This window comes from Aspergillus eucalypticola (genome assembly GCF_003184535.1).
Source record: "Aspergillus eucalypticola CBS 122712 chromosome Unknown BO83scaffold_8, whole genome shotgun sequence".
Taxonomy (NCBI): domain Eukaryota; kingdom Fungi; phylum Ascomycota; class Eurotiomycetes; order Eurotiales; family Aspergillaceae; genus Aspergillus; species Aspergillus eucalypticola.
Genome location: NW_020290282.1, coordinates 232,222 through 255,862, shown reverse-complemented (window position 1 = coordinate 255,862; position 23,641 = coordinate 232,222). Strand labels below are relative to the sequence as shown.

Below are 23,641 nucleotides of genomic sequence, written 5' to 3'. Positions count from 1 at the left end.
AAGGGGTCATATATCCTAAGTTTTCCACCCAACTACTAAGTTATAATTGCTGCTATTTCAATACTAACCTACCTATATAAGACTCAATTGAAATTGATGTCTATAGAATACACATCAGCCACACTGCTTACTGATATTACCTACCTAAGACGTATATAAATCATGGCCCAAGAAAGGGCCTAAAATAATAAAACGAAAGATAAAAATAATAACAACCCGAACACATAAGGGATGCGTCGTTACTCATTAAAATTTAAAACATTGGTGTCTGCTCCCAGTTGCAATCCGTGCATTTCAACCCATGCCGTGTCTTTTCTTTTCTTTTTGCTTTGGCTTTCACACAAATCACCTATATCCTACAATTTTCTGGCTGCATTGCAGCTAGCTAGCTAGCTAGCTACATCCCAGTTTAGGTAAAGGAAATTAAACAGGAAAAGTTGAATGAGTAAGGAATGGAGAAAGATAAATGGATGGAATAGGAGATAGTAGCAGTCATTAGAAACTGAATTGGTGGATGAGAGGAAGAGAAAAGGAACGCATCGCAGACCATAACCATGACTCCGCCGAAATGTAGGTAGGAAGTAGATTGAATGACGTGGGAAAGAATGATGAAATTTTCAAAGAGAACAAATAATAAAAAGGCTATAAGATAAAGGAAAAAGAGACAACCAGGCCCTCATCCCACACCCGTGCATGCGCCGTGTTATGTATTAGCCAGTCAACCCAGATTTATATACAGTACATGTTTGGAAGTCAATGAGGAATCAGAAGGATGGAAAGGTGATGGAAATAGAACAGTAAGGTATTAAATATGCATAATCCCGGGTTCGCCTTTTCGTGGTCGTACGCTGTATGCAATGTGGAACCGGAAAGTGGTTGGTTCCGTTGCATGCTCTATAGGACAGTTTGCGTGGTTTTGGTGAGGAAACATGATGTGCAAGAGATGTTGTGTGTTGTTGGTTGTATGTAGTAGGGCTTCTATCTTGAAGGTGGATGAATGGAGTGGCCGGAGCCTTCGGTTTGGAATCCGAATGCGGAGGACAACGCCTCCGTCAACGCAAGTCAGGACTGACTCATGATCAGTATGGAGGATATACATTATATTTCCATTTCTTCCTAGGCTTCCAGTGCGCTGCTTACTTGCGGAAACTCTCAACTCCCAGCGTTGGTGTTTCAACCATGCGATCGCAGGGCACGCCTTCGTCTCGTCTCCTGGCGAAGAAGCTATCACATTCGGATACAATTTGTGCCCACTCCGCAAGAGCCCTTCCTGCGTATTTACTGGCTGCGAGTTTATCATTCATCGCAAGACTGATATCAAGGTCATTGGACTGCTTTTCTGACTCTGTACTGTCGTCTGTTCGGGCGTCTTGTTCGTCTGATTCGGGTGCACCTTGAGGGTCATAACTCTCATCGTCGTCTTCTCCCTCCGCCGCTGAAACGTATTCGGATAACGTCTCACAATCATCCCGCTTGTTCAGAGATTTTCGGAGCTGCAAGTGCAGCTGCGACCCCACGGGAAGACAGGGAGTGTAGAGACGTTTGTTCTTGCTAGGCCATTGAGGCCGATCCATCCACTCTAGCGAGAATTTGAACGAGTAGGGTTGGTGTGCAGTCTTGGGCCGACTCAGCTCCCCAGATTGGTTCTGGGGCTGCCATTGACCGTCCAAGCCTTTGTCTGCTGACGCCAGATTTTCAGAGCTCGCAGAATCTGACTCGTCAGAGCTGCTAGAAGACGACGCCTCACCATTAGACTTTGAGCTAGAAGAACTGCCAAACATGGCTTTAAGGATACTCCATTTCCGTTTAGGTGCGGGTTGGGGCTCCAATGATTCCGCTTTCGCAGAAGTAATGCTACTGGAGAAAGCGGACGTTTTCTCCGCTGGAGCCGGAGGAACAACACGATCGAATGATACGAAGAAGTTCGATGGCGACAACTGATTATCACATCTGATAATAATGATCCTCCGGCCTGGTGCCGGCGTGCACGGTGCAGAAGAAAGCGGTGTGGTGAGTTCTTCATCGGCTTTGGCCTGGAAAGCAAGGTAGTATTTCCAAGTGCGCTGAAGCCGGTTCCATAGCGTCTCGTATATCGCAGTGTCAAGAGATGTGGGCTCATCGCTAAACCTCCCCAGTCTCCAACACAACAGACGATGAAAGTAGGCGCGGACCATTGGACTCCAATGGCTGAAGTAATGGTAGAAAATGGACTCTTCTAGGAGAAATTTCAAGCACAGATCGGCTTTCCTTTCCTCTGAAGCAGTCCATGTGGTCCAGATAGCAAAGAGAAACGAGAACACCCGAACTTCAGTGAGAGAATTGTGACTTTGCATCATTTGACGACAGACTTTCAGCCAGAAATTCCAGTCGAACAAGTCATTCTCGATGGAATGGGAATATCGTATGATAATGGGAATAACCTCCTCCACAAAATCACACAGTAGGAAACAAGCATTATGGTCGAACAGCGATGTCCTCTCCGCAGCTGCTCTCATGATGGTACAAAATGATTCAGCATACAGCAACCTTGCATGGTTCGGCTCAAGCGAAGATTCCGAGAGAAAATCCCGAAGCAGAATAATCAAGCGATTTTCAGCCATCAAACGATGACTATTCGCTGCCCCTAAGGGAAGAGCCGAGACAGCCGCATCGGTCCCTTCTATGAAATCATCAAATGTGACCGCGGCAGCCGTGTGATTGGTTTCCTGCATTTGCGGAACCGATTGCTTGTAAAGGGTGTCCTCAAGAACAACCAGGAGCTGCGAGTGAATCGGCAGCAAGCCTGGTGCTAGGATCCGCTTCTGCTTGTCAAGATCTGGCGGCAGAGCATCGGCGTATAGTACATGAATGTACTTGACAAAAACGAAAAAGAGATCGGTATCCCGGCCACTCCATCGCGAAACCCACGGGCTCTGCCAAGGAATCTGAACAGTGCTCAAAGGTACATCAGGCTTCTGGCGAAGGTATCGCACCAGAGCCGTATGGGCGTGAAAAGCAAGCGTCCGTAAGGCTGCCGGGAAGTTTAAAGCAAGGTCCTGTGTTAACGCTTTCGTGCCGCTACCTTTGTCGAGATTTGACTGGGAAAGTACGCGCCGGAAGATGCTGGGAGGTGTATTCCATAGCCGCACAAGGATGTCGGCGACGCCAGGACAGAAGAAGAATGCATAGGCACAGGCCTTGCCACAGAATGCAACTAAGCTGGCGGGCGCATGTCGCATGGACATTCTTTCAACCACAAACGACATCTGAGACAGTAAATTTTGCGTGAAGATATTCCTTATGTTGTGATGAATAGACTCAAGGAGAAAGTCGGAGCCTGACGAGCCATCCGAACTCTCCGATATAGAAGTTGACGCATGCTTGAGAGGCTGTGGGAAATTGCTGTTCGACGGTGGAAGAGGGAAAGGAACCCTCCATTCGGGTCGAGTCATAATGCCGACAATTGCTTCCAAGTATACAGGCCTGTCCGTGCCGGATATGGACTGATTATTCTTGCCGTTGAGCATCTCCAATAGCCCGGTCCACCACTTGTTGAGTATGTTAACCCGGCGATCTAGGTCTTCGGGCCTCAGATGTTTACAGGATTGATGCGACGGGCTTCGGTTCAAGAACGGCAACAGCGCGGACCGGATTACGTTGGCTTTCAAAGCGCTGGACTTAGCCTGAAACCTATATGAAGACTAAGTCAACCAATGTACGCATATATGCAAATTCCTTGAGGACTCACTTCTGGAAGTCAGCCTCGAGGCCCCGGAAAACACCCCAGAGCTCATCCTTTTTCCGCGACACGTCCACTGTTCCGGCGGAATTCGTAGTTGCCGGTGCTTTAGGCACCGGAGGTAGGACCGGCGTTGAGACATTGAGGGTTGCGGTGAGTTTTTCTAGCGAATTCTTGGCCACTAGTGATTGAGGTGAAGAACTACTGGGAGTACTGGGACTATCTGCTCGACTTTGCGTCACAACCGCGACCATCGGACGTCGCGGTCGTTTCTGTAGGATTGTCCGCCTGCGGGCGGGGGCAGTAGGCTCAGTTTCTGCACTCACAGAATCTGCTTTGCCGTTCGCTTTAGGTGGAGTTGTCGGGGGATTTAAGGTTTGTTCCTCTGTACGTAGAGAACGGAGCCGGGAGCTTTTCCCAGAAGGCGGAGAGCTTGACATCCAGGGTTTTCGAGCCAAACTGACCAGCCTGCCGGACATAGAGCGGGCTTTGGAGGGGCGAGCAACGGGCGACGGTGCCCTCGTTTCCGGAACCTGGGCAGGAGGAACTGAGGTTTCTGGGCCAGCAGGATCCGACACATCCTCTGTCGATACGGTAAAGCGAGAAACAGCGATAGTTGGTTTGTTCTTAGACCGAAGCGAGGTCCGTCGTAAGATGTCTTTGCCAGCAGCCACATCCTCTTTTGACGGAGACTCCGTCTGAACAGGATGGTTTAGGTCGGAGAACGTCCTCCGCAGACCAGGCCGGCCGGCCTCGGTGGCCGCTAGGTCCGGAAGGTGGTTGTAACTAGCGGCATGGGTCAAATGGACGTGATCGTCATCGAGATGAGGGGTTGCGAGCTCTGTAGAGGAAGAAGACATGGTCAAGGATAGCCAATCTTGGCTATAGATCCACGCAGAGGAAGAGCCCTAGCGAGGTGTACATCTCCTCCAGCCGCGAAAGGCTGGGCAATATACTATCACTCAAACGGGCGTTGGGGAGACCAGCTCCTCCATATACAACGAAAGCCACTCCCAGAGAGATCAAATCATATGCGGGTCGTTCTATTCCAGTAGCATTGAGTCGTTCCGGTCACCGATGCGGAGAAAGATGAGGGAAGGCGACAAGGAAGGGAGGCTTGGAATGATGGCGGTGCAGGCAGGCAGAGGAAGGGCAAGCGACCGCGGCGAGCGAATACGGCAATTATCGACGAAGCTCGGGATAGGACTGGCTCCGAAAAGCTAAACCGAGAACCTTTAACGACGCACGGCGAACTAGGGACTGAATGTTAGCCAATGCTGGGCAGGAGAAAATGAAGAGCGAGCGGTTGATCGACGGACGGGCAGTATTCCGGCGTGAATACGAAGTATAGCGGAGTAACGATCGTAAGGTTGATTGAACGAGGGGCAGGTCGGAAAGCCGGCAGGGGGGGCAAGAGATAGTAGGTATGATATTGCAGTAGAGCTAAAACTTGCTTGCTCCTTTTCTTGTTCTTTATATGGGGCCCAGGGAAATGATAGAGCGAAGGAACAATGGGGAGTGAACAGAACAAGCAAACGAATGTCGGAATCAACGAGGAAAGGGGAGCGGAGCAGAAACGGAGCGGAATAGAGTAAGGAAAGGGGAGAAAGGAGCCGCAAGAAGAGGAGATGGGGATGAACAAGCCAGCGAGAGCCAGTGACGGCCAAAGAAAGAGAGACAGAGAGACAGAGGGGGAGAAAGAGAGAGAGAGAGGAGATGATGAGCAAGGCCGAATGGGGCAAAGCAGATGAACTGACCGGTTTCGATAATACTTCCCACTTCCTATTACATACAAGCCAGCCCACTTCTTCTTCTTCTCCTGGTGGCTTCTCTCCTCTCTAACCCTTGATTTAGCCCTTGGAGTAGCCCCCGTGAAGCTTGGCCCCAACAATGGGAGGGTATAATGATCTCACTAGGTGGTTATTTTTCTTTTTTGAACGACGACGACGACGATGATGATGATGATGATGACGGGGGAGGGAACAGTGACCTTGCGGGCGCGGAAAAGTAGAAGACGACAAGGAGGACTGAATGGGACTCCTTCCACGTTTAAGATTGAGAAAGAAAAGAAGGCTGTCCTATCCTAAAGGTTCCAGGCAATTTGCCCAAGTAGGCGGTCGCTTAGGATTTCTTTCTTTTACTATTTCTTTTATTTATTTATTTTTTTTCTAACTATTTTTTATTTTTCTTATTTTCCATCTGCCTGCTTGTCTGGATTTGATGGCTTGATGATGTACCCCGTCCACGCACGGAGGGCCCAGAAGGTAAGTAAGCAAGTACACACCGTCTGGCTTGCGCTTGGGCGGTATTGTCTCTTACAGTAAGTACCGGGTATTTATGTAACCATGTATTTGATTACAATACCGCAGTTCCCTTGTCGGAATTCGAGCGATCCGAACACCAGACTCGCCCAGAATGAAACTCCATTGTCCGTCTAGAGATGAAATTGGGACGAGGATGGTGATGCTCATATGATGGGATTGAGGGGGAAATTAAAGCCTGGACTTGGTATTTGTCCCCTTTATCGTCCCCCTTCCTTTCCTACTGTATATCTCACCAAACGTTGAACCGTCCGGGTGCGTCCCTGGTGCTTAAGCCTCGTAACCTATTGATACATGGAGAAGGGGGGAGGAGTTTGCCCCATGCAAGGCTGTGAAGAGAAATTCAATAATCGCGTCATGACGAAATCATTCTCCAAGCTGAATTTTTTTTTTACTATGAATAACCCACACTGTCTTAGCAGTCCTGGACTTGCGTAGATTTACATGTAGGTGCTATGGTAACAAAAGGGTTGAGAAGAAGGATGGATCAGAATCATTGCGACTATTGATGGAAGTAAACTGTATTCGTGAGCGGTACCATACTTTACTATCCGTACTTACCTTTTACTATCTATCTACTTACCCATCCAATCTGGCTCAGCTCCGGGCTCCGAACCTTTTTGAGGCTGCATGCACGTCCAACAGCAGCTTGCAGGAACAGGTTGGGTACGCAGTAGAGTTTTCGATCCTCGTCCTGGCCCCCGAGTTGGGCAATGCGAAGCGTCTGTGGGAACGGTTGCGCTGACTCGTCCGAGGGGCGCAGTGGAGGGGAACATTCTCCCGTGTTATTATTAGTAGTGACAAGATGGGAGTTATCTATTTCGTACAGGAGGAGGACTGGGATCTTGGCAGGACCCTGATATTAGTTCCTATTTGGTTGCCGTATGGGGTAATTGTGAAACATTGTGAGTAAAGCCGCGCGCAAACTTGACTTGGCATAGGGAAATGGTTAGTCAGGCTGAGGCTGGTAAAAGAGGTGTCAAGTAGTGTCAGGTAGTGTCAACTACTTAGTAGAAAGCGCTTCAGTGCTCTTATCAAGTGCTACTTCCTGGTGCAGAGGAGTTGCTTGCTACTTATCAGTCGGGGCGTAAGTAGATGATCAAAGTGTGGCGTGGTTGTTCCATCACACTCTGCCCCTGCTTTGTCAGGAAAGTAAAAGCAAAAGTAAACTATCTCTGGGTGACTTGGTCTTTCACCGTCCGCGCCGTAACTTACCATTCATTGTTTGTTTGGTACCACCCGAATATACTTGGATCGGATCGGATCCTCACCAGTACCACCGCAACTGGTAAACCTTCCCTCCAGCATCCTCCACCTCCTCTTGGATTACTAGTCAGGTCGCTAATCAAATCTTAATTAAGTGGGTTTACATTATCAACCATAAGACAGATGTGAATTCCTGCCAATTCAATCCTCCGAAAGGAATGTTGTACAGTTATAAGCGGTCCACCTGGAGACTCCCGCTCTCATTCCATTTGACCAACGTCATCCTGTTGATAACCGGGGGATGAAGTGGCTCAGCCAGCCATTTCATGCCTGCCACCGTTTCCTAGTCTTCTTGTCAAGATTCCTGGAGAATGAGATTCTAAAATGGCTGACAGACCCATCGATCGCTCAATCATTCCACAGATCGACCCTGCAAGTATGAACGTGTAAGCCCCATATGTTGAAAGCAACCCGGCTGCAACAACCCTCATAGCGTGATGGGTGTTGTGGACAGACAGACAGACAGATTGATCGAGGCAGATTATCGTATCATTCTTTTAGTCAAAGGCCTGAGTCCTGATGGTCTAGCGGTCTGCGAAAGCAATCCTGGCTGGAGCTGTCATATCTCACGCTTCACACCCACTGTACAGTAGAACAACTAATGCTAAATCCCCTGCATCCTCTTCGAATCGACAGATCTTACCAACACACTACTAACAAGATGATTCGTATTGCATGTTGTTTTTAGCCCGATGAAGAAGGACACGTTATGATCGTCTCTCAGCCCGAAGTAAGGTAGATGCAGTTGCATACCCTTGAGAAGATCCAAAGATGTCCTGCCCTTCCGGTCACCGGCGCCCATGTGCACTTGACCATAACCGAAATGTACCAGATGTATTCGCAACTTTCACACGTCGCACACCAGGGTCATCATTGCAGGAGGCGAAATTCCAATTTGTCTGGCCGTATCATGTCCCGCTGTACTCCGGACAGCGTTCCCAAATGGCGTGCTGGGATCAATCTGCCACTTATCAATCAGAAGAGGAGGTTCGGACGGTCGGATATATCAAAGCCGCCCGCGCTACGGTCGCCTGAGGCCAATTTCTGCGCTCGGGGTACCCGCTTTGGCCAAACGTTGAGTACTACGGCTACGAAGTACTCCTCTCACTCCCTTTCTTGAAATAACCTCCCGGCCGGATTATGTTCCGAAGGGATGCAAAACATACTTGACTAAAAGAGCTTGATGGCAAGAGGAAAAAAGAAAGTTCATGTGCTCAAAGTAGGTTTAATTTACAGAAGTTACTCCAGGACTTGAACAGCGGAGGATATCACATTAAGTCCATCCCATTGTCTATAAGCCCCGACTCTCCCTGATCGTTGTCGGTGAAACAACAGATACCTAGTGAGCAGCGTGGGCCTCCTCCTCCGGTTCCTCCTCGAACCAGCTCTCCTCAACGGGAGCGGCCTCACCAGCGGCGGCCTGGCCCTCAACCTCGACCTCCTGGCTCTCGTAGGACTTCAGCTCATTGGCGAGGTTGGCCTCCTCGGGGGACTGGGGAGCGGCGGGAGGAGCGAACTTCTGGACGTGAGCGTCGGCGTCACCGGCCTTGACGGGAGTGGGCTTGTAGGCACGGAGTTCGCGAAGGTAGAGCTCCTGGACAGGGTCGGCTGCAAGACGTTAGAAACCGTAGATGCCTCATATGCACGGCTGATTTGCCCAATCCGAGTGAACATTCTCGATGGGAACCGATTCCACATTGTATGATAGAGGGTCACATACCCTGACGGACAGCCGAGGTCAGGAAAGTGCGGCGAGAAACAGAAACCTGTTGCCGAGAGACGCGGGAGAAGAGAGAGCGCTACCGAACAGGGTCAGTCACCATGTCACCCATTTGAATTGGGGAGTATATCGTAGGTGTATCGTAATCTTACCGACGCTCTGAGAGTCTGGGACATCATCGCGGCGGGGTGATAGATGAGGGGGGTTGGAGGTAGGTGGGTTTCTGCGAGGAGAGCAAGTGCTGATTGAAGCCGATGTTGGAAGTTCGACGTTTGTTCGGGAGCCTTCGGCTTGGCGGATGACTCAGCAGGGCGGCTGCGAAGTCCAAGTCAGGTGCATCTCCAAGTTGGGTTTGTCCGCTTCGCCCCTCAACCTCAGTTCTCTCGCTTCCTCTTCCTCTCCTCTCTTCCCTCTCGTCGTTCTTTGTTCCCCTCCCCTCTTAACCTCCCGGCCACCTCTTCCGCAAGGCCTTCCTTGTCTGCTCTGCGACACTTTTTCGTGATACAACCCTCACGGAGAGACCTTGATTGGTTCCATCGCGGTCGGGCAAGCTTGGCTTCGAGGTTTCGGGGATTACGCTGGAGAAGGTGATCACCGAGTACTTCAGTGCTTTACTCTGGGAACTTTGGCAGGACCAAGAGTCCTTCACCTGCCCGGAAAGGTAAAGCGCTAGCTTATAGAACCTGATCCCCTCCCTGAGGATAAAAAATTGCATGTCGGTGACTACCGGTGGACCTTCACCGTTGTCATTCATCATGTAGTTTTCACTCGGGAATCTCCTGCATCGTCTCCTATCTTTGGAGTTGTTGTTCAGATATGCTTGGGGCATTCAGGCTAACATTAGTACAAAGGCAGTGACGTGAAGACGTACTTGTAAATCAGTCTGAGCGATTTGCGCCGCTGCTGCCCCATCCTCTATCGCCGTTATACGCACGCCGATTCATAAAGTCTTTCCAACAGACTTTGGCTGTGAGCCTCACCTCGCCATTCGAAGGCCGTTGCACCTGCAGCTCCGCGTTTATCGACCACTTTTCTAAACGATACACCCAAGCCTTGTCACACTGCCTCTAAATATGGCTGCCGTTTCCCCTGCTGCCGCTAGGGCCGAGCCAGGCCAATGGAAGAAGAACCTTTCGGCCCACGTCATTTGTCCCGAGTGCAAAGAAGTGCCTCCTAATTTGGAGTTTCCTGGTTCCCATGAAACTGTTTGCGGATCATGTGGCCTGGTCCTCGCTGATCGGGAAATCGACATGCACTCTGAATGGCGTACATTCTCCAACGACGATCAGAACAACGACGACCCTTCTCGTGTTGGAGATGCTATGAACCCGCTTCTCAACGGTGATCAGCTGGAGACCCAGATTGCTAGTGGTGGGTCGGGCCGCGTTCGCGACCTTTACCGGGCTCAGAACAAGCAGTCAAGTGAAAAGGCAAACAAAGCTCTTCTGGCAGCCTACAAGGAGATCGGTGCTCTCTGTGATGGTTTCAACATCCAGAAGAACGTGGCAGATACAGCGAAATACCTCTTTAAGATTGTGGACGATGCCAAGGCATTCAAGGGAAAGTCTCAGGATGTGATCATTGCAGGCTGTATTTTTATCGCCTGTCGCCAGTGCAAGGTGCCACGTACCTTCACTGAGATCTTCGCGGTGACCAAGGTTACGAGGAAAGAAATTGGGCGTATTTACAAGGCTTTGGAGAAGTTCTTCACTGCGCAGAACCTCGAGCGGATCAACGCTGTGGTCTCAAGCGGAGGTGTCCCTGACCCCAACGACACATACACCGCCACCACTTCCACCAAGCCTAGTGACCTCTGCAACCGTTTTTGTAACCTGTTGGATCTGCCCTTCCAGGTTACTAGCGTCTCCTCTGCTCTATCCGATCGCGTGACAACGATGGGAGATTTGGCTGGACGTTCTCCCCTGTCCATTGTGGCAGCCTGCATATACATGGCTTCGTACCTGATGGGACATGGCAAGAGCGCCAAGGAGATATCTCAGGTGGCCCATGTCAGCGATGGTACGATCCGCGGTGCTTACAAGCAGCTATATGCTGAAAGAGAGCGCCTGATCGATCCCGAGTGGATCAAAGATGGAAAGGGTGACTTGAAGAACCTGCCTAATAGTTAAATGGGCTAGACCTTGCCCTTTTCAAGCAGTTTGACTACTCGACATTATGCCGGAATAGCCGCTTGTGCTTCACATCCAGCGCCTTGGTCAAACCTCGCTACTAGCTACTGAGAGTAAACATGATACCCCAAATCACCTAGAGATATACACAAAAAAAAGAGACAAGAAACAAAAACAAAAACACAGATATATAATCCAAGTCAATTTCATACCGTCGCATCACCATATCAAACAAAGAATGGCAATTTGCGAAAGAAGGATCCGGTAGTCTCCCAAACGAACGAGAATGAGATCCAGAAACCAGAAAGGGGGAAATCTCAGTCGTTATTTTCAAAACCATCATCACATGCCGTCATATTCCTTCTTATACTATACCATTTATCTCCCAACTTCCAAAAAGCAGCCCTGATGTGTCTGACAGACAGACCACACCCTTTTCTTTTTGCTCTTAGTTCCCCGTTGACGTTGAATTTACCAAAACCTTCCCGTTGAAGTTTAGTTATCCATTTGCTCAGTCCTTTAGCCTTTCGTTTCAAACTCTGTATGTAATTAATCCAGACATATCTAGCTAGCATACATGCCATGCATCATGCATCATTAGTTACCAATCAATCAATCAATTCCTATTATTATTGGTACTAGTAGTATCTATATAACAGTCATACAGTAAATATTAACGTAACCTGACAACTCTTGCAATTCACAGAACGTAAAAACCTAATCCCCCTAATTCGTCTCTGCAGTGGTATTATTATAGGGGTTGATCTGATCAGTAAGTGTAAAGATTGAACTTCGGTTTAGGTGAAGGATAAGGGTTAGTGACAAGTACCAAGGGGCAGGGTGTCCCTCACGCGGATGTACCAAAGGAGTGGAATACGATAAATGATACGAATAGCACTGCTGGAAGGTGGGCCACACAAGCTGAGCTAGCTAACTGGCTGGCTAGCTGTACTTACGTGTTGTTAACTGGCGGTGGTTGTTGTCGTTGTTGTTGCTGCTCTATAGCTACTGCACAGAGGTATGGTAGACTATGCGTGTATGTGCTATCAAGGGAGTGAAACAAGACGATGGGGTGCACAAGTGTCTCAAGAAATGAAGGAAAGAGGAAAAAGAAATGAGAAAGCAACATGTAGAATAAGACAACCGTCAATAGCCGGTACTTCACTGGGTCTCGCCAATGTCACCTTCCGATGGCCGTTTGCCATCTGCAGAGGCGGCTAGGGTTTCGGCGACGCTGTCGACGTCTTGCTCAGGGGATGAAGTCTCTTTGGCAATGGGGACATCCTCCTTGACCACGGGTTCTACAGCGGGGCTTGGCTCGGCCGCACTGTCAGTTGGTATTGAGTGGGCAGCCTCGGTGAATGTAGGCTCCTTAGATTCAGTGACTGTGGTGTCCTTCGGTGAAGCTGAGACTTGCTCTTCCTTCTCCGGCAATGGCTGCGGATCAACAGGTTCACCGGCGATGTTCTTTGCGATGGCTGGTGCCATGGTATCGGGCTTGGTATCGGGAACAGCAGAGTTGGCTTCAGATCCAACGACCAAGTTACCGTCTTCACCAACTTGCCAGACATTCAACGTCGTGGTGATTCTGACCTCAGGAATAGTGGGTAACCTCGTGCTGGCCTTCTCAACGGCAGGCTTTCTCCGCGCGGGTCCACGGGCGCGGCCCTTCCGAGCATCACTCAACGGTTGTTTCTCCACCGGGGCGGCTTCTTCCTCCTTCTTCTCCTGAAGCTTGGGAGGGGCTTGCGGGCCAAGCTGCAACCGTGAGTTGAGATCCGACAGGAACCCTGCCTTCAGGGCAGCAATCTTACTACCGCCAGGACGCGCCGGTACGGCCGGTTTGGGCTTGGGAGCGATATCCTTTGATTCTTCGGGACTTGCACGAGAGATAGGCTTGGCTGGACGGGCTGGAATCTGAGGCTTGGGTCTATCCGGGATGACTGGAGGTTGACGCTTTTCAGTAGGTGAGGTGACCGGCTTCGTTGATGCATCCACTGCTGGTGCCTGCTGCGGGCGCTTCTGAGGACGTAGTGGGATGCTCGGCTTTGAGGGAACTTCTGGGCTCTTGACCTCTTCCTCTGACGGCTCTATGGTCGTCACTAGTGTATGGCTTTCAGGGGCGTCCTCCCAGATGTCACGGCTGGGGAATCTCTGCTTGGCCACTTCCGGTCGAGCGGGGGGCTTCTCGTCATGCTCTTCGGATTCCAAAATCTGTGTTGCGACCTGATGGGGATCCAAGTGACTCGCGTGGCTTCTACGGAAAGACTCTTGTTCAGGAGTCTCAAAGGCCTCCTGCTTGGGGCCCTCCGGGGTAGACACCGTAGCGTGCAGCTGCAGACTGTTAGGCGAATCTTCCCAGATATCCTGGCTAGGGAACCGATGTTTGAGCTCCGGACGCTGCTTGAAGCGCTCTGCAGTTGAGACAGTCTTCTTGTCCTTCGCATCGTCCTCAGGAAACAGTGGCTCATATTCTTCGACATCTTCAAGAGGGGTGTAGACGCCTCCATGCTCTTCGCGCGAGTCATATCGTGTCAGAGCGGGCATGCCACTCTGTACACTAGCAGCCCTGCTGTTAGATCTGCTGTGCGTGGCACTAGGTGTATGACTTCTGCCTTCATAATCGACACTACCACTCCTTCCAAACGAAGGTGAAACAGCGGGGTGCTGGTAGGCCGACTCGGGGCGCACTTCGTCGGCAGCCAATATGGGCTCGTCGTCTTCATTGCCATCAGTAAAGCCGCGGTTGAGCTCTTCCGGACCCGGAGTCTGAGCGAAACCATCGGGATGGTGCAAGTGGTGGTACGGCTCGTCAACATGGATCACTCGAGGTTCTTGTGGCTTCTCAACTGCCTCCTTCTCCACAGCCTCATCCTGTTGTGCCTGGGACTCTGCGGCTGGTAGGCTGGACTTGCGGAGCGGGGACTCGAACGCCGGACGAGAATCCCGACGTGACTCGGGAGGTGGCGATGACAAGCGATGCGTATACTCATCAGAGGCGATGTAGCCAACTTCCTCTTCTGGAGTTCCCGCCACAGCAGGCGAGGTACCTGAAATATCATCATCAGCACTATCGTTTCGATTACAAAAGTGTATCATTGGTTTAACGTACCAAGTCCAGAGCCAGTGACAGCAGAACCTCGAACAATTTTGTTCAGGTCGTCGCTACTCAAAGCCCAATCTGGTCTAGGCGTGCCAACACCCGGACCATATTGGCCTTGTTCCTCCTTGACGTATTCCTCAGGGTGCTTCTCATACCACGCTTTTTCAAACTTGTCGTTTGTAGGTACACCGTGCCCATGCAGGCCATAACTTCCGGGTGGCAGAGAGGCCTCACGACCACTACGGGTTCTGTTGTGACTCCGACCTGGACGTTGCTGCTGGTGCTCCACGATGTATGGACTTGGGGACGGGGCCTGGACATCGCCCGCGTTGGGGTACATGGGCACTCTCTGCCCAATCTCGGGAATTCCGTGTTCATCACCGTGGAGTGACTGTCTGCGATCTGCGGACGCGGTTGAAGACTCGGCGCGTGAGCCACTAGCCCGCGAATGCGATGAGCGAGTGGGCCTTTCGGCATGATCATCATGAAGAGGAGACCCGGCACGGCCCAGACCGGCTGCTGCAGCTTGACGAGAATCTGTACGTGTGACAGCCTGCACCTTGGCCTTGGCACTGGAGGAGGGTAATGATGGCCTTGGCGCATGGAGCTTGAGATCGCTTCCCACGTTGCGTGTTTCCGCGGGGGTCGACTGGTGGGCGTCGGAGGCGTTGCCAACATCCAAGTCTTCGTACTCGATACCCTCTTCACCCAGAGAGGGAATTGTGACACTCGGAGGACGGGGAGGCAGATCGGTCGAGGGGGTACGCTTCACGCCCGAACCATTGGGCAGTTCATTCAATGGAGAAGGTGCATAGCTATCGCGGTAGGGAGACACTGAGCGCTCAATGCGGTGGGTGGGACGAGGAGGGATCCTAGGCATGTCTGCTGAGGAAGGTGCAAGGCCTTGTTGAGGTGATCTTGACGGTCGGGGAGGGATGACTGGAGCTGTTTGACTTGACATGATCGTCTGGTTGGTCTGATAAATATGGTTTCGGTATGTGCTGGGAATCAATTCTAACGATCATCAGTATCAGCGGAGCATTGAACAAGTGTCACATGAGCCAATTGGATCTCGATGGCGGGGAAGTGATGAGGGTTGGGTTTGAATTGGAGCTAGCACAGGGCAGCTGTGCATACATAGGTCACGGAAACAGGACAGGATGCAGGGGCGATGGTCAGTCTTGGGGGACGTGCTCCCAGTGGGAAGATAGAAGAGAGCACTATCTCAGCTAGAAAGAGGAGCTAGCGGAAGAGCTGCAGAAGAGGGCACGAGGCGAACTCTGTGGCAGGGATTGTACATATGTAGCCGGAAGCAGGTCGATAAGATAGGTGCCATGCGAAGCCGCTCACATTCTTTGTTGTCTTGGCTTGTCCAGCAGACTTCTGAAGGCGGATAGGAAGCCGTTCCAAGGGATTTGGAACGATAGAGAAAGGACGATACTTGCAATGACTGATAAGGGACATGGAATTGATTCGCTTACCTGTTGGCGCAATGTTGGAAGGAGGACTCAGTCCGAGCTCTAGAATGGGGGGAGGAGGAACGGGGTGGGGAAAGTCAATTCTGGGAGAATTCAAAAGATGAATATGAATATGATGCTGAGAAAGATGGAAATACACGAGAGAATGTGTCCGAGCGAGGGGGAATGAGGAGAACAGTGAAGAAGTAGAAACAGTAGCAAGAAGTAGGAGGAGGAGGAGGAGGAGCAGCAGCTTGGCAGCAGGAGACGGTCAGGCCTGCAAGATAACTAGTCTACAAGTAACTATGGGAATGATGTATGACTCTTGATTACCGCAAAGTGGCCGTAACAGCCAATCTAACCGCTTTCTTCCTGCCACGGCCCACCGCCCCGTCGCGTGACGTGCTCTGACGGCATAATACCGCTCCTGTCCCCTCTTACAAACCGTATGGTAACCGTATCTGGGCTGTGAACCAACCGGCACGTTTGTTGCAATTACATAGTATTGTTGAGGCGGTGGCAGAGGACCCCGCTGGGATCAGGAGTCATTTTTAGGTTTCCCATTTTTTCTTTCTGTATCACCGTGTATCATTCCTCTCTCTTTTTCAAGACACGTTCCACTAGACCCTTCTGCAAAGGATGTTCAAGATAACGTTAATCAGTTCAGACAAACACAAAGTAGTCATAGTAGTAGCTAGATAGATGGAGAAGACCACATACCAACTGTCCGTTTCTCAGGCATCATCGTTCAGCTGACGACAATCCACCAATAATACCAGATTAACAACAAATCCCAAGATCCTCAAATGAGACTTACCCTATGCATGAATGACCGTAATGGATAGGTATGATTTGGTGATGTTTTTTTTTTTTTTTTTTTACTTTTTACCATTTTTCACTGCATTGCATCATTTGAGGCATTTTCCCCTCTTAGTCTGCTCTTGGAAGGTTGAACATAATGCATACCAAAAGTCTAGACACTTACTAGGTACCCCAGTAACATCGACGATAACACGTTAGCGCTTCGTGATACTACGAATTAGCATCTATGAAAAGGTCAGCTCAGACCCCAAAGGCAAGGCCGTCGGCCCCCGCCTTGCACGACGCAGAAACCCGGTATCAAATTGGCGGACTACGGATTGATGATCTGTGGCCGATCCATTCTTGAAAACTCCCGGTTTGCTCTAAGAATAGGAGAAAATAAAATCCCTCCCCTATTTTTGCGCTACTTTGTAAATAGATACAATGAATGGTGCGGGGGGAAAACATTCGAATACCGGTAAGAACATACACTGTCCATAGTGAATTGCCCCCTCTGCTGCGTCAGGAACCACTTCCCTCCCCCATCCCCCTTTCATGTTGGGAAAATGAGTCGGGCTAGACCATGGTCCAGATGTAGTCTCAGCCACAGCGCCACGAAGGGGGTATTTCCCCCCCGGTTGCTACTGCTGTATAGTACAGAGATCAGTCAATGGGCAATATGCAGAGACACTAAGAGACAGGGAATAATACCAGATTAGCTATGCAACTTATGTTATTTGTACAATATGTTCACTCTTGTGCATTATTTATTTCCCTTTCTACAATGCAATTGCCAATACTTCAGTGTGGCGGTGCAGACCGGCTTTCCGTACTGATTTACTGGTGCAGCCTTCCGTGGTACAACAGGTGTATGTGTTGATTGCCGGTCTAATATTGAGTAGTCACTCCATGCCAGGCTGCATGCTTGCTATGCATGCATATATACCTCAGATTTTAAGGTCGTAAATGTCAAGCAATACCGCTATTCTATCAATTTGTCGAAGCACTCAGTGAAAACAGATAGATACGGAGTATATGTAACTTGATATGAGTTGAAATCTCCCATGTAGTCTATAGTAACTATGCATCTATCCTTGGTGGCAGGTTTTGTGGCTGCCGGTGGCGCACCCTCCCTGTCCTTATCTGATCCTGAAAGAGCAACTTTTAAAATTAGCATATACTATGATTGATATAAGAAGGCTTTTCTTATTTGCCTGCGTTGCTATAGTTGCTAAATACATCTAAAGAGTTACATATTCGCCTAGTAAGTGCTCTTGCGGTTATTAAGAATTCATGATTCGTAAGTAGATATAGTAGTTGGTAAAGATATTTCCTAGTCCTCTGCAGAGTAGACATGGCTGCCAACCTTAACTTTACTACTCTGTATACTGTGTGAACATGCAGTGCAGAATTGACTAAAAGATGCTACCTTTTAACATAATAGACGTGTCTCTAAAGAGTGAGTGAGTCCTTGTATCCGAAAGTATCACATCAAGGCCTGAAGATGCATATCAGAGAGGGAAGAGAGAGGCAGGGTGATCGTCTTTCAGACGGATGGCCCTAGAAACAACAATGTTATGCATTAGAACCCGCTGTTTAACAACCTTCAGAAGAACAAGAAGAAGCCAATTGGGGCAGCCTGAGGGTCGGAACAGCTGTCTTCCCCATAATGAGGGCTGTCGTCAGCAGTTGTGATGTGCAGCATCGGCATGAAGAGCTAGACTGAGATGCACGAATGAAGAAATCCTTGCCGAAAGGATACTACTACACGATGGAGGCAACCGAAAAGCAGGTTTTACTGAAACCAAAACCCAAGACAAGTTGCTGGTCGGCGGTAAGGGAAAGAACTGATGGGCTTCTGGAGGTTGGAAGGGAGGCCGGCGGGCGCCCTTGACGTGTTTGGTGTAGGGAATTATTGGTGCGCTGGTCCGGAAAACTTATCCTACCGGGACAACCAGCTATCACTGGCTCCGTTCTGCCTTGACAGGTGCCCCCAAAGCAGGCGGACTGATCTCCGGGTTCAGTCTCGAAACTCCAATTGTCGTCCACTGGCTCACGCCACTTTCGTCTTCCTTCAATGCTTTATCTATTTCATCGTCTCTGCTCGGGACCTTCTCATCTGAGTTGATCCTTGTCATCCTCTACTGACGATTTACCGTGGGCTCCTCTAAAAAAAACAGATACCGCATTTTTCAGGAAACACACATTAACACTGCTGAGGGAACGCCCCCCCCCCTTCCCCTCCTCCCTCCCTCTCTCATGGTACAGGATCTAATCTTCGCCCATCATGCCTTCCGATTGAACCTGCTCCTTTCGACTTTCATCCACTAACCATTCCACCTGGTATCTCTATATGATTCGATGCAAACATAATGACGGAGTAACATTGCCTTCCTGGCAAATAATGCTATGATACCCGGGCTTACAGCCATTGTGAAGTCTCCTGCCCCCTGTGATCCAGTACAGCAACAGCTTCTGGGGGCAAAGTGAGCCTCGAGGACTGAACAATGTTCTCTAGATTGCGAAGCATCTCTTTAGCTAACGCGAATCTTTTGCTGAAAGCCACTAGAAACCGACACAGTTCCACAAACGCGTCCTTTGAATCGTCCTCGTTCAAGGCACTCAGAAAGACAAGGAGACTACTATTGGTGGGCTCGAGTATTTGCCTGGGTATTTGTCGCAATCCATAGGCTTCATGGTACGAGCGGAGACAATGGACAACTTGCTTCGCCGATCGAAGCTGATTTGACCGGGCTTGTTCAAATTCCGATGGATGGGACGTGGGCCCAAAATGTTGATGCTCCAAGAAGTATTGGAATAATACCATGATCGTATGGTGATATCCGATACTAAATGACAGTCAGAGATGGTGTAAACATCTACTCCGTGAAGTTCATGTTCTTACTACAGGTATAAGATCTGTGGTGGTTTCTCATCGTCGGCTTCAAAATCCTTCGGAAGGCTGTCAAGCCATCGCTGCAAGAGAACGCATTTCTTATTGGCTGCTATCCACAATTCGCCGATTGCCATGTCGAGCCCTTTGTCAAACAGCAGATCCGGTATGTCCGCGACAATTTCGGTCAAATCGATTATTTTGGTCATGACGAATCGTAGATATGCCGGGTGTTTGGCGAGGCCAACCTGATTGAAGCGAGGATACGGTATCCATATAACATCATCATCGAGCGCAGTTACAGGATAAGGTTTATATTTCGGTGGCTTCAACTCTGCGACCTTGCGACTATGCAATGACGTTTGCCTGCAGACAGATTTAGCCGGTTAGCTTGGTCGGTTTACGTCGGGGATACCGTCATACGCGTTCAAAATAAAGAGACCCCAAGCAGTGATTGCACAAGCATGCTGCAGTCTGAGAGACATTTTCTCCCACTGGCGGCGTCCCATCCTCGGTGAAGTGAACATGCCAAAATCTTGTGCGAGCTGTACAGCTTGTCTGAGCATGAGCCAGCTCAAGTCGTCTTTACCTTGGAATTTCAGGCTTCAACTAGTCAGCTGCTAGAGTTGGTATGTAAAATTAGGATGGGGGGTCTCTTCGCGAGCCATACAAACGACTCATTAGGGCCACAGCTTGAATATTGGCCAGAGAAACGCGGCCTTCCTCCGCGTTCCACAATCGCTCTGCTTCCGCATAAAAATGCTGCCCCCGTGACGTCTCATCGTCAGAGACAGCAAAAACTTCTGGAAAGTCGGAATAGATCTTGTCGTGGTCAGAAAAAGCAAATTGAAAGGAGGATAGGAGCAACGCACACTTGCCACCGCTAATATGCTATTAACAAGCAGCGAGGTGCAGCAATCTGGGTTGGTTTCTTTGGTAGCCATATGCTTTAGGAACATCTCTTGATCCATGACCTGCAATAACGGATGATCCCAAGTGAAGTACAACGATATTAGGTGCGAAACAATATGGTCATCATTAGTAACCACTGTCCAAGGCCCGGAAGATACCTGGAACAAGGGAATATCACATAGCCTCTCCACCTTTATCCGCAAGTGGGCTTCAACAACTGGACGCTCGTGCTGCGATGGGATATCTTCCGCAGGTCCAACGCTTTTGGAGTGCTCTGAACTTGCGTCACTGAAATCAGTGGCAGGAGCGTCGATAATAGTGACCAGGTCGTTCAGTTGAGCATTGCCACGGATCTTTTCCAGCATCTGTCGTGCCTTTTCTTCATCTGAGGATCGAAGCGTTTCGAGAAGCGAGTATAGCAGGCCTCGGTAGTACTCTAGCTCTCCTTGGGTGCGCCTCGCAGCGACCTTTCGCCTCAGGTCGAGCGTCTCATCAAAGATGCATCCCCCAGTGTTTTGGCATGCCTTACAAGGTGGCGGGCGTCCGCTGCACTGTGATCCTTCTTCGTTAGCAGGAGCGCGAAATAGGTGAAGGGGCAGATGAAGGACAAGGATGCAGGGCACTTCGTAGGAAGAGAGGCCCTGGTTTGCCAGATAAGATTCAGTGAGACACGCATGCACACAGAGAGAGTCTCCCTCCCTCCCTGTGTTTCCCCACTGCTTGTATGCAGAACTAAGAGTCCAGGTATTACCTTTCGCTTTGCCTGCTTGCATGGCAAACATGCTGTCGAGTTCTTCCTTGACTTGGCCAATGTGGTTGATCCAGTTGCAACGGGGCCTCGGGGCCCTGGGGCTAGGGAGGGAAGATGTTTGCCTTGGTTTTCGGTGTTCATTTCAAGCGACAATGCTCCCTCTCGGACGAAGGAAAGGTAGCTATGAGATGATCGAGAGATGCTATCGCATCGCTGATAGTGGTTAAGGCTGCTCTTGGGTCAGTCGGATCGTACGACATGAATATCGCCATAAGACGTACGGCAATACCTTTTCAATCTGAGCCAATTGTTCTTGGGTAGAAGGACTGCAAAGAAACGGGTTTCTTCTCAGGAACAGGGGCGAAAATGCTAAATCACCTCACCCTGTTTAAAAATTCGGTATGGAGCGACCTAGGTGACTCAACTCTCATGCAAAGAACGACCTATTCCGGGAATCCTGTCAATAGGCATATTTCGTCAAACACGGATGTCAGCCTTTCAACGGTCGGTGGTTGTTGCTGATGACTTGTGCCGTGGTGACAACAAGACCCAGTGGGGTTGGGGAGACGATTTCACCCTAGAGGTGATGAAATGGTTCAACAAATCGAGAACACCATGATACACGTGATCATAGACTTCTTCTATACGAGAGCCTGGGGATGGGAAGGGGCAGGGCTGGCAGAAGCAGAAAGACTCACCAGATAACTAACTGCCCGGGACCATGACTAACGACCATCACATCTAAGCCAAAGCGCTTGCATGGTATGGAAGACCCCTCAGCGGGAAGCAAACAAGCATCAATACCGGTTATTCTTGGGGCAAATTCCGATCCCTAACAAGGGGCCCTGCTTAAAAAGGACCACAAATACTACAAGTGGACAGCTCTCCCGATTTCCTTACCAAGGTTCCTCAATGGGCAGAGGTCTGGCAGCAGCGTGAGGCGCATCGGAGCGATCTTGTCGTGGTATTGGTTACGGCCCTATACCGTTCGTTCCGGTCCGATCTACAGGTAATGACACCATGTTCGCATCCCCTAAGCAAATGACTAGTGTCAATGTCTCATGGTCCTATATGTGAGGGAGCTTGGGTATCACTAGCCCAGATGCATCCTAGCCAGGAAGCCTGGAATGTCTGCTTAAGGCGAGGATAACACTTAGGGTGACAGGTATGCACGGGGCCCCTCGGACTGCAATTGGTCTACACATTACCCTCAGGCCGTCAAATAAGCGTGCCACAAGGTAGGCCAGGAAGGCTCGCGCCCATCTTGCTGCTACTGCCGTCGATTCATTCCACTGTTTACTAGGATAAGGGATCCAGGACTCGAATGCATACAATACATGACATAGGCCAAACTCTACCTGCGGGTACCATCCGTTCCTAGCGATCTTACAGGCCGGGTGAAACAGCCATCGGGCCAGCGAACCGCAAAATAAAGTAAGGGAGAGTTTTTGGGAAAGCACACAAGGCGGAGGGTGTAAAATTCAAAGAGACCAAAAAAAAAAAAAGAGAGAAAAAGAGGCGGGCAATATGGCAGACAGGTGCTTAAGCCGACACCCGATATGCAGCAAATACAATAGGTGGAAAAGTTCACCGACCCGCAACACAATGAAATAGCACCGGCTAGAGGACTCCAGATCCTAGACTGGTAGAGGTTGAGGTCCACCGTAAATCAGGTCGCCGGTCCACTCCTTGAAAACGAATAGCTACCGAACCAGACTGCTTCTTACATCAGCCCAGCCGGCTCGCCTGTCAGGATGGGGGCTCGCATCCTCTCACTGCGTTCTTACTATGCGGCGAATGATGCTCCGTTCTAGCCTGCCATGGCATGGCCCCGCAGCAGTTTCTCGACTGACCCTGGTTAACAGCTCGATATTGGCGCCGGCTTATGTGGCTTGCTCGAACCAATGTGGGTTGTGCGGTGCAAAGTTCCGTGGGCGTGACGCCTCGTAGCAAATTCGACTGAGCGGGTATAAGATGACGATTGGGGACTGGGTCTACTGACTTGAGAACAGAGCCTTCTTACAGTGGGACTGTGACCAGAAACTAAAGCTCCCGTGTTATAAGCTTAAATCGAGGACCAGACATCCCTATTCTATTGACAGAGTATGACATGCACTGGGGCGCATTTCTATGCACCAAGTGGTTATCCTCCTTGCAGTATAGGGACGGGAGGGGCGCGAGCTCGCTCAAAACCCCATCTCCACATAGAATTTGCGGCGAAGGTCGCGCCTGTCGATCATTAATAGTCCAGAGTTACATTGGGTCGGTCATCTGTTGCCGTAGGATCCTGGAAGCAAGTGTGCATACGCGGCTTGGGATACTCTCAGCAGAGGGTCACGATGAATGGGTCGGATCACCTGACAGTCCGCAGCACGTCCGATTTGCGCAGAAACGGCCTTTTACATCACTGTGACATGAACTCCTCCAATCTTCACCCTGTTACGAAGGGAACCAGGCTTTTACTTACATTTTGTTGGTGTCAACCGATGCTAGCCCTCCTTTCCTATATCGCCACCAATCACGATGACTGGACCATGGCCCGATGTTGCAATACCAGCAGCACGCGAGCT

The 23,641-nt window shown here is 50.0% G+C and overlaps 6 protein-coding genes across 6 annotated transcripts; 2 read left to right on the top strand and 4 right to left on the bottom strand.

Annotated features, from left to right (window-relative positions):
* Positions 1-1,136: 1,136 nt before the first annotated feature.
* BO83DRAFT_309533 (DUF1765 domain-containing protein) lies at positions 1,137-4,578 on the bottom strand (the record flags this gene model as incomplete). Its single annotated transcript, XM_025527399.1, has 2 exons — positions 1,137-3,669; positions 3,728-4,578. The coding sequence occupies 2 exons, from the start codon at positions 4,576-4,578 to the stop codon at positions 1,137-1,139; spliced, it is 3,384 nt and encodes a 1,127-aa protein (XP_025389586.1).
* A 1,832-nt stretch (positions 4,579-6,410) lies between these two features.
* On the top strand, positions 6,411-7,070 carry BO83DRAFT_377072 (uncharacterized protein). Its single transcript, XM_025530898.1, has one exon. The coding sequence runs from the start codon at positions 6,548-6,550 to the stop codon at positions 6,782-6,784; it is 237 nt and encodes a 78-aa protein (XP_025389585.1). The 5' UTR covers positions 6,411-6,547; the 3' UTR covers positions 6,785-7,070.
* Positions 7,071-8,644: 1,574 nt separating this feature from the next.
* BO83DRAFT_387266 (ATP synthase subunit H) lies at positions 8,645-9,201 on the bottom strand (the record flags this gene model as incomplete). Its single annotated transcript, XM_025532703.1, has 3 exons — positions 8,645-8,913; positions 9,026-9,104; positions 9,178-9,201. The coding sequence occupies 3 exons, from the start codon at positions 9,199-9,201 to the stop codon at positions 8,645-8,647; spliced, it is 372 nt and encodes a 123-aa protein (XP_025389584.1).
* A 751-nt stretch (positions 9,202-9,952) lies between these two features.
* On the top strand, positions 9,953-11,222 carry BO83DRAFT_234645 (transcription factor SUA7). Its single transcript, XM_025526919.1, has one exon. The coding sequence runs from the start codon at positions 10,099-10,101 to the stop codon at positions 11,152-11,154; it is 1,056 nt and encodes a 351-aa protein (XP_025389583.1). The 5' UTR covers positions 9,953-10,098; the 3' UTR covers positions 11,155-11,222.
* Positions 11,223-11,839: 617 nt separating this feature from the next.
* On the bottom strand, positions 11,840-15,712 carry BO83DRAFT_377070 (Aim21 family protein). Its single transcript, XM_025530897.1, has 2 exons — positions 14,267-15,712; positions 11,840-14,204 (listed from the first exon to the last, which is right to left on the bottom strand). Exons 1-2 carry the CDS (start codon positions 15,216-15,218, stop codon positions 12,316-12,318), a joined length of 2,841 nt encoding a protein of 946 aa, XP_025389582.1. The 5' UTR covers positions 15,219-15,712; the 3' UTR covers positions 11,840-12,315.
* A 3,225-nt stretch (positions 15,713-18,937) lies between these two features.
* BO83DRAFT_309972 (putative C6 transcription factor) lies at positions 18,938-21,102 on the bottom strand (the record flags this gene model as incomplete). Its single annotated transcript, XM_025527415.1, has 6 exons — positions 18,938-19,364; positions 19,421-19,774; positions 19,832-20,011; positions 20,079-20,230; positions 20,281-20,961; positions 21,001-21,102. The coding sequence occupies 6 exons, from the start codon at positions 21,100-21,102 to the stop codon at positions 18,938-18,940; spliced, it is 1,896 nt and encodes a 631-aa protein (XP_025389581.1).
* Between the last annotated feature and the right edge of the window lie 2,539 nt (positions 21,103-23,641).

Excerpts from the sequence above, each read along its gene's own strand:
- BO83DRAFT_377072 (XM_025530898.1), top strand. The coding sequence starts at position 6,548 with ATGGAAGTAAACTGTATTCGTGAGCGGTACCATACTTTACTATCCGTA.
- BO83DRAFT_234645 (XM_025526919.1), top strand. The coding sequence starts at position 10,099 with ATGGCTGCCGTTTCCCCTGCTGCCGCTAGGGCCGAGCCAGGCCAATGG.
- BO83DRAFT_377070 (XM_025530897.1), bottom strand. The coding sequence starts at position 15,218 with ATGTCAAGTCAAACAGCTCCAGTCATCCCTCCCCGACCGTCAAGATCA. Across the intron at positions 14,205-14,266 it reads TGTCACTGGCTCTGGACTTG|GTACCTCGCCTGCTGTGGCG; the intron begins GTACGTTAAACC and ends ATGATATTTCAG.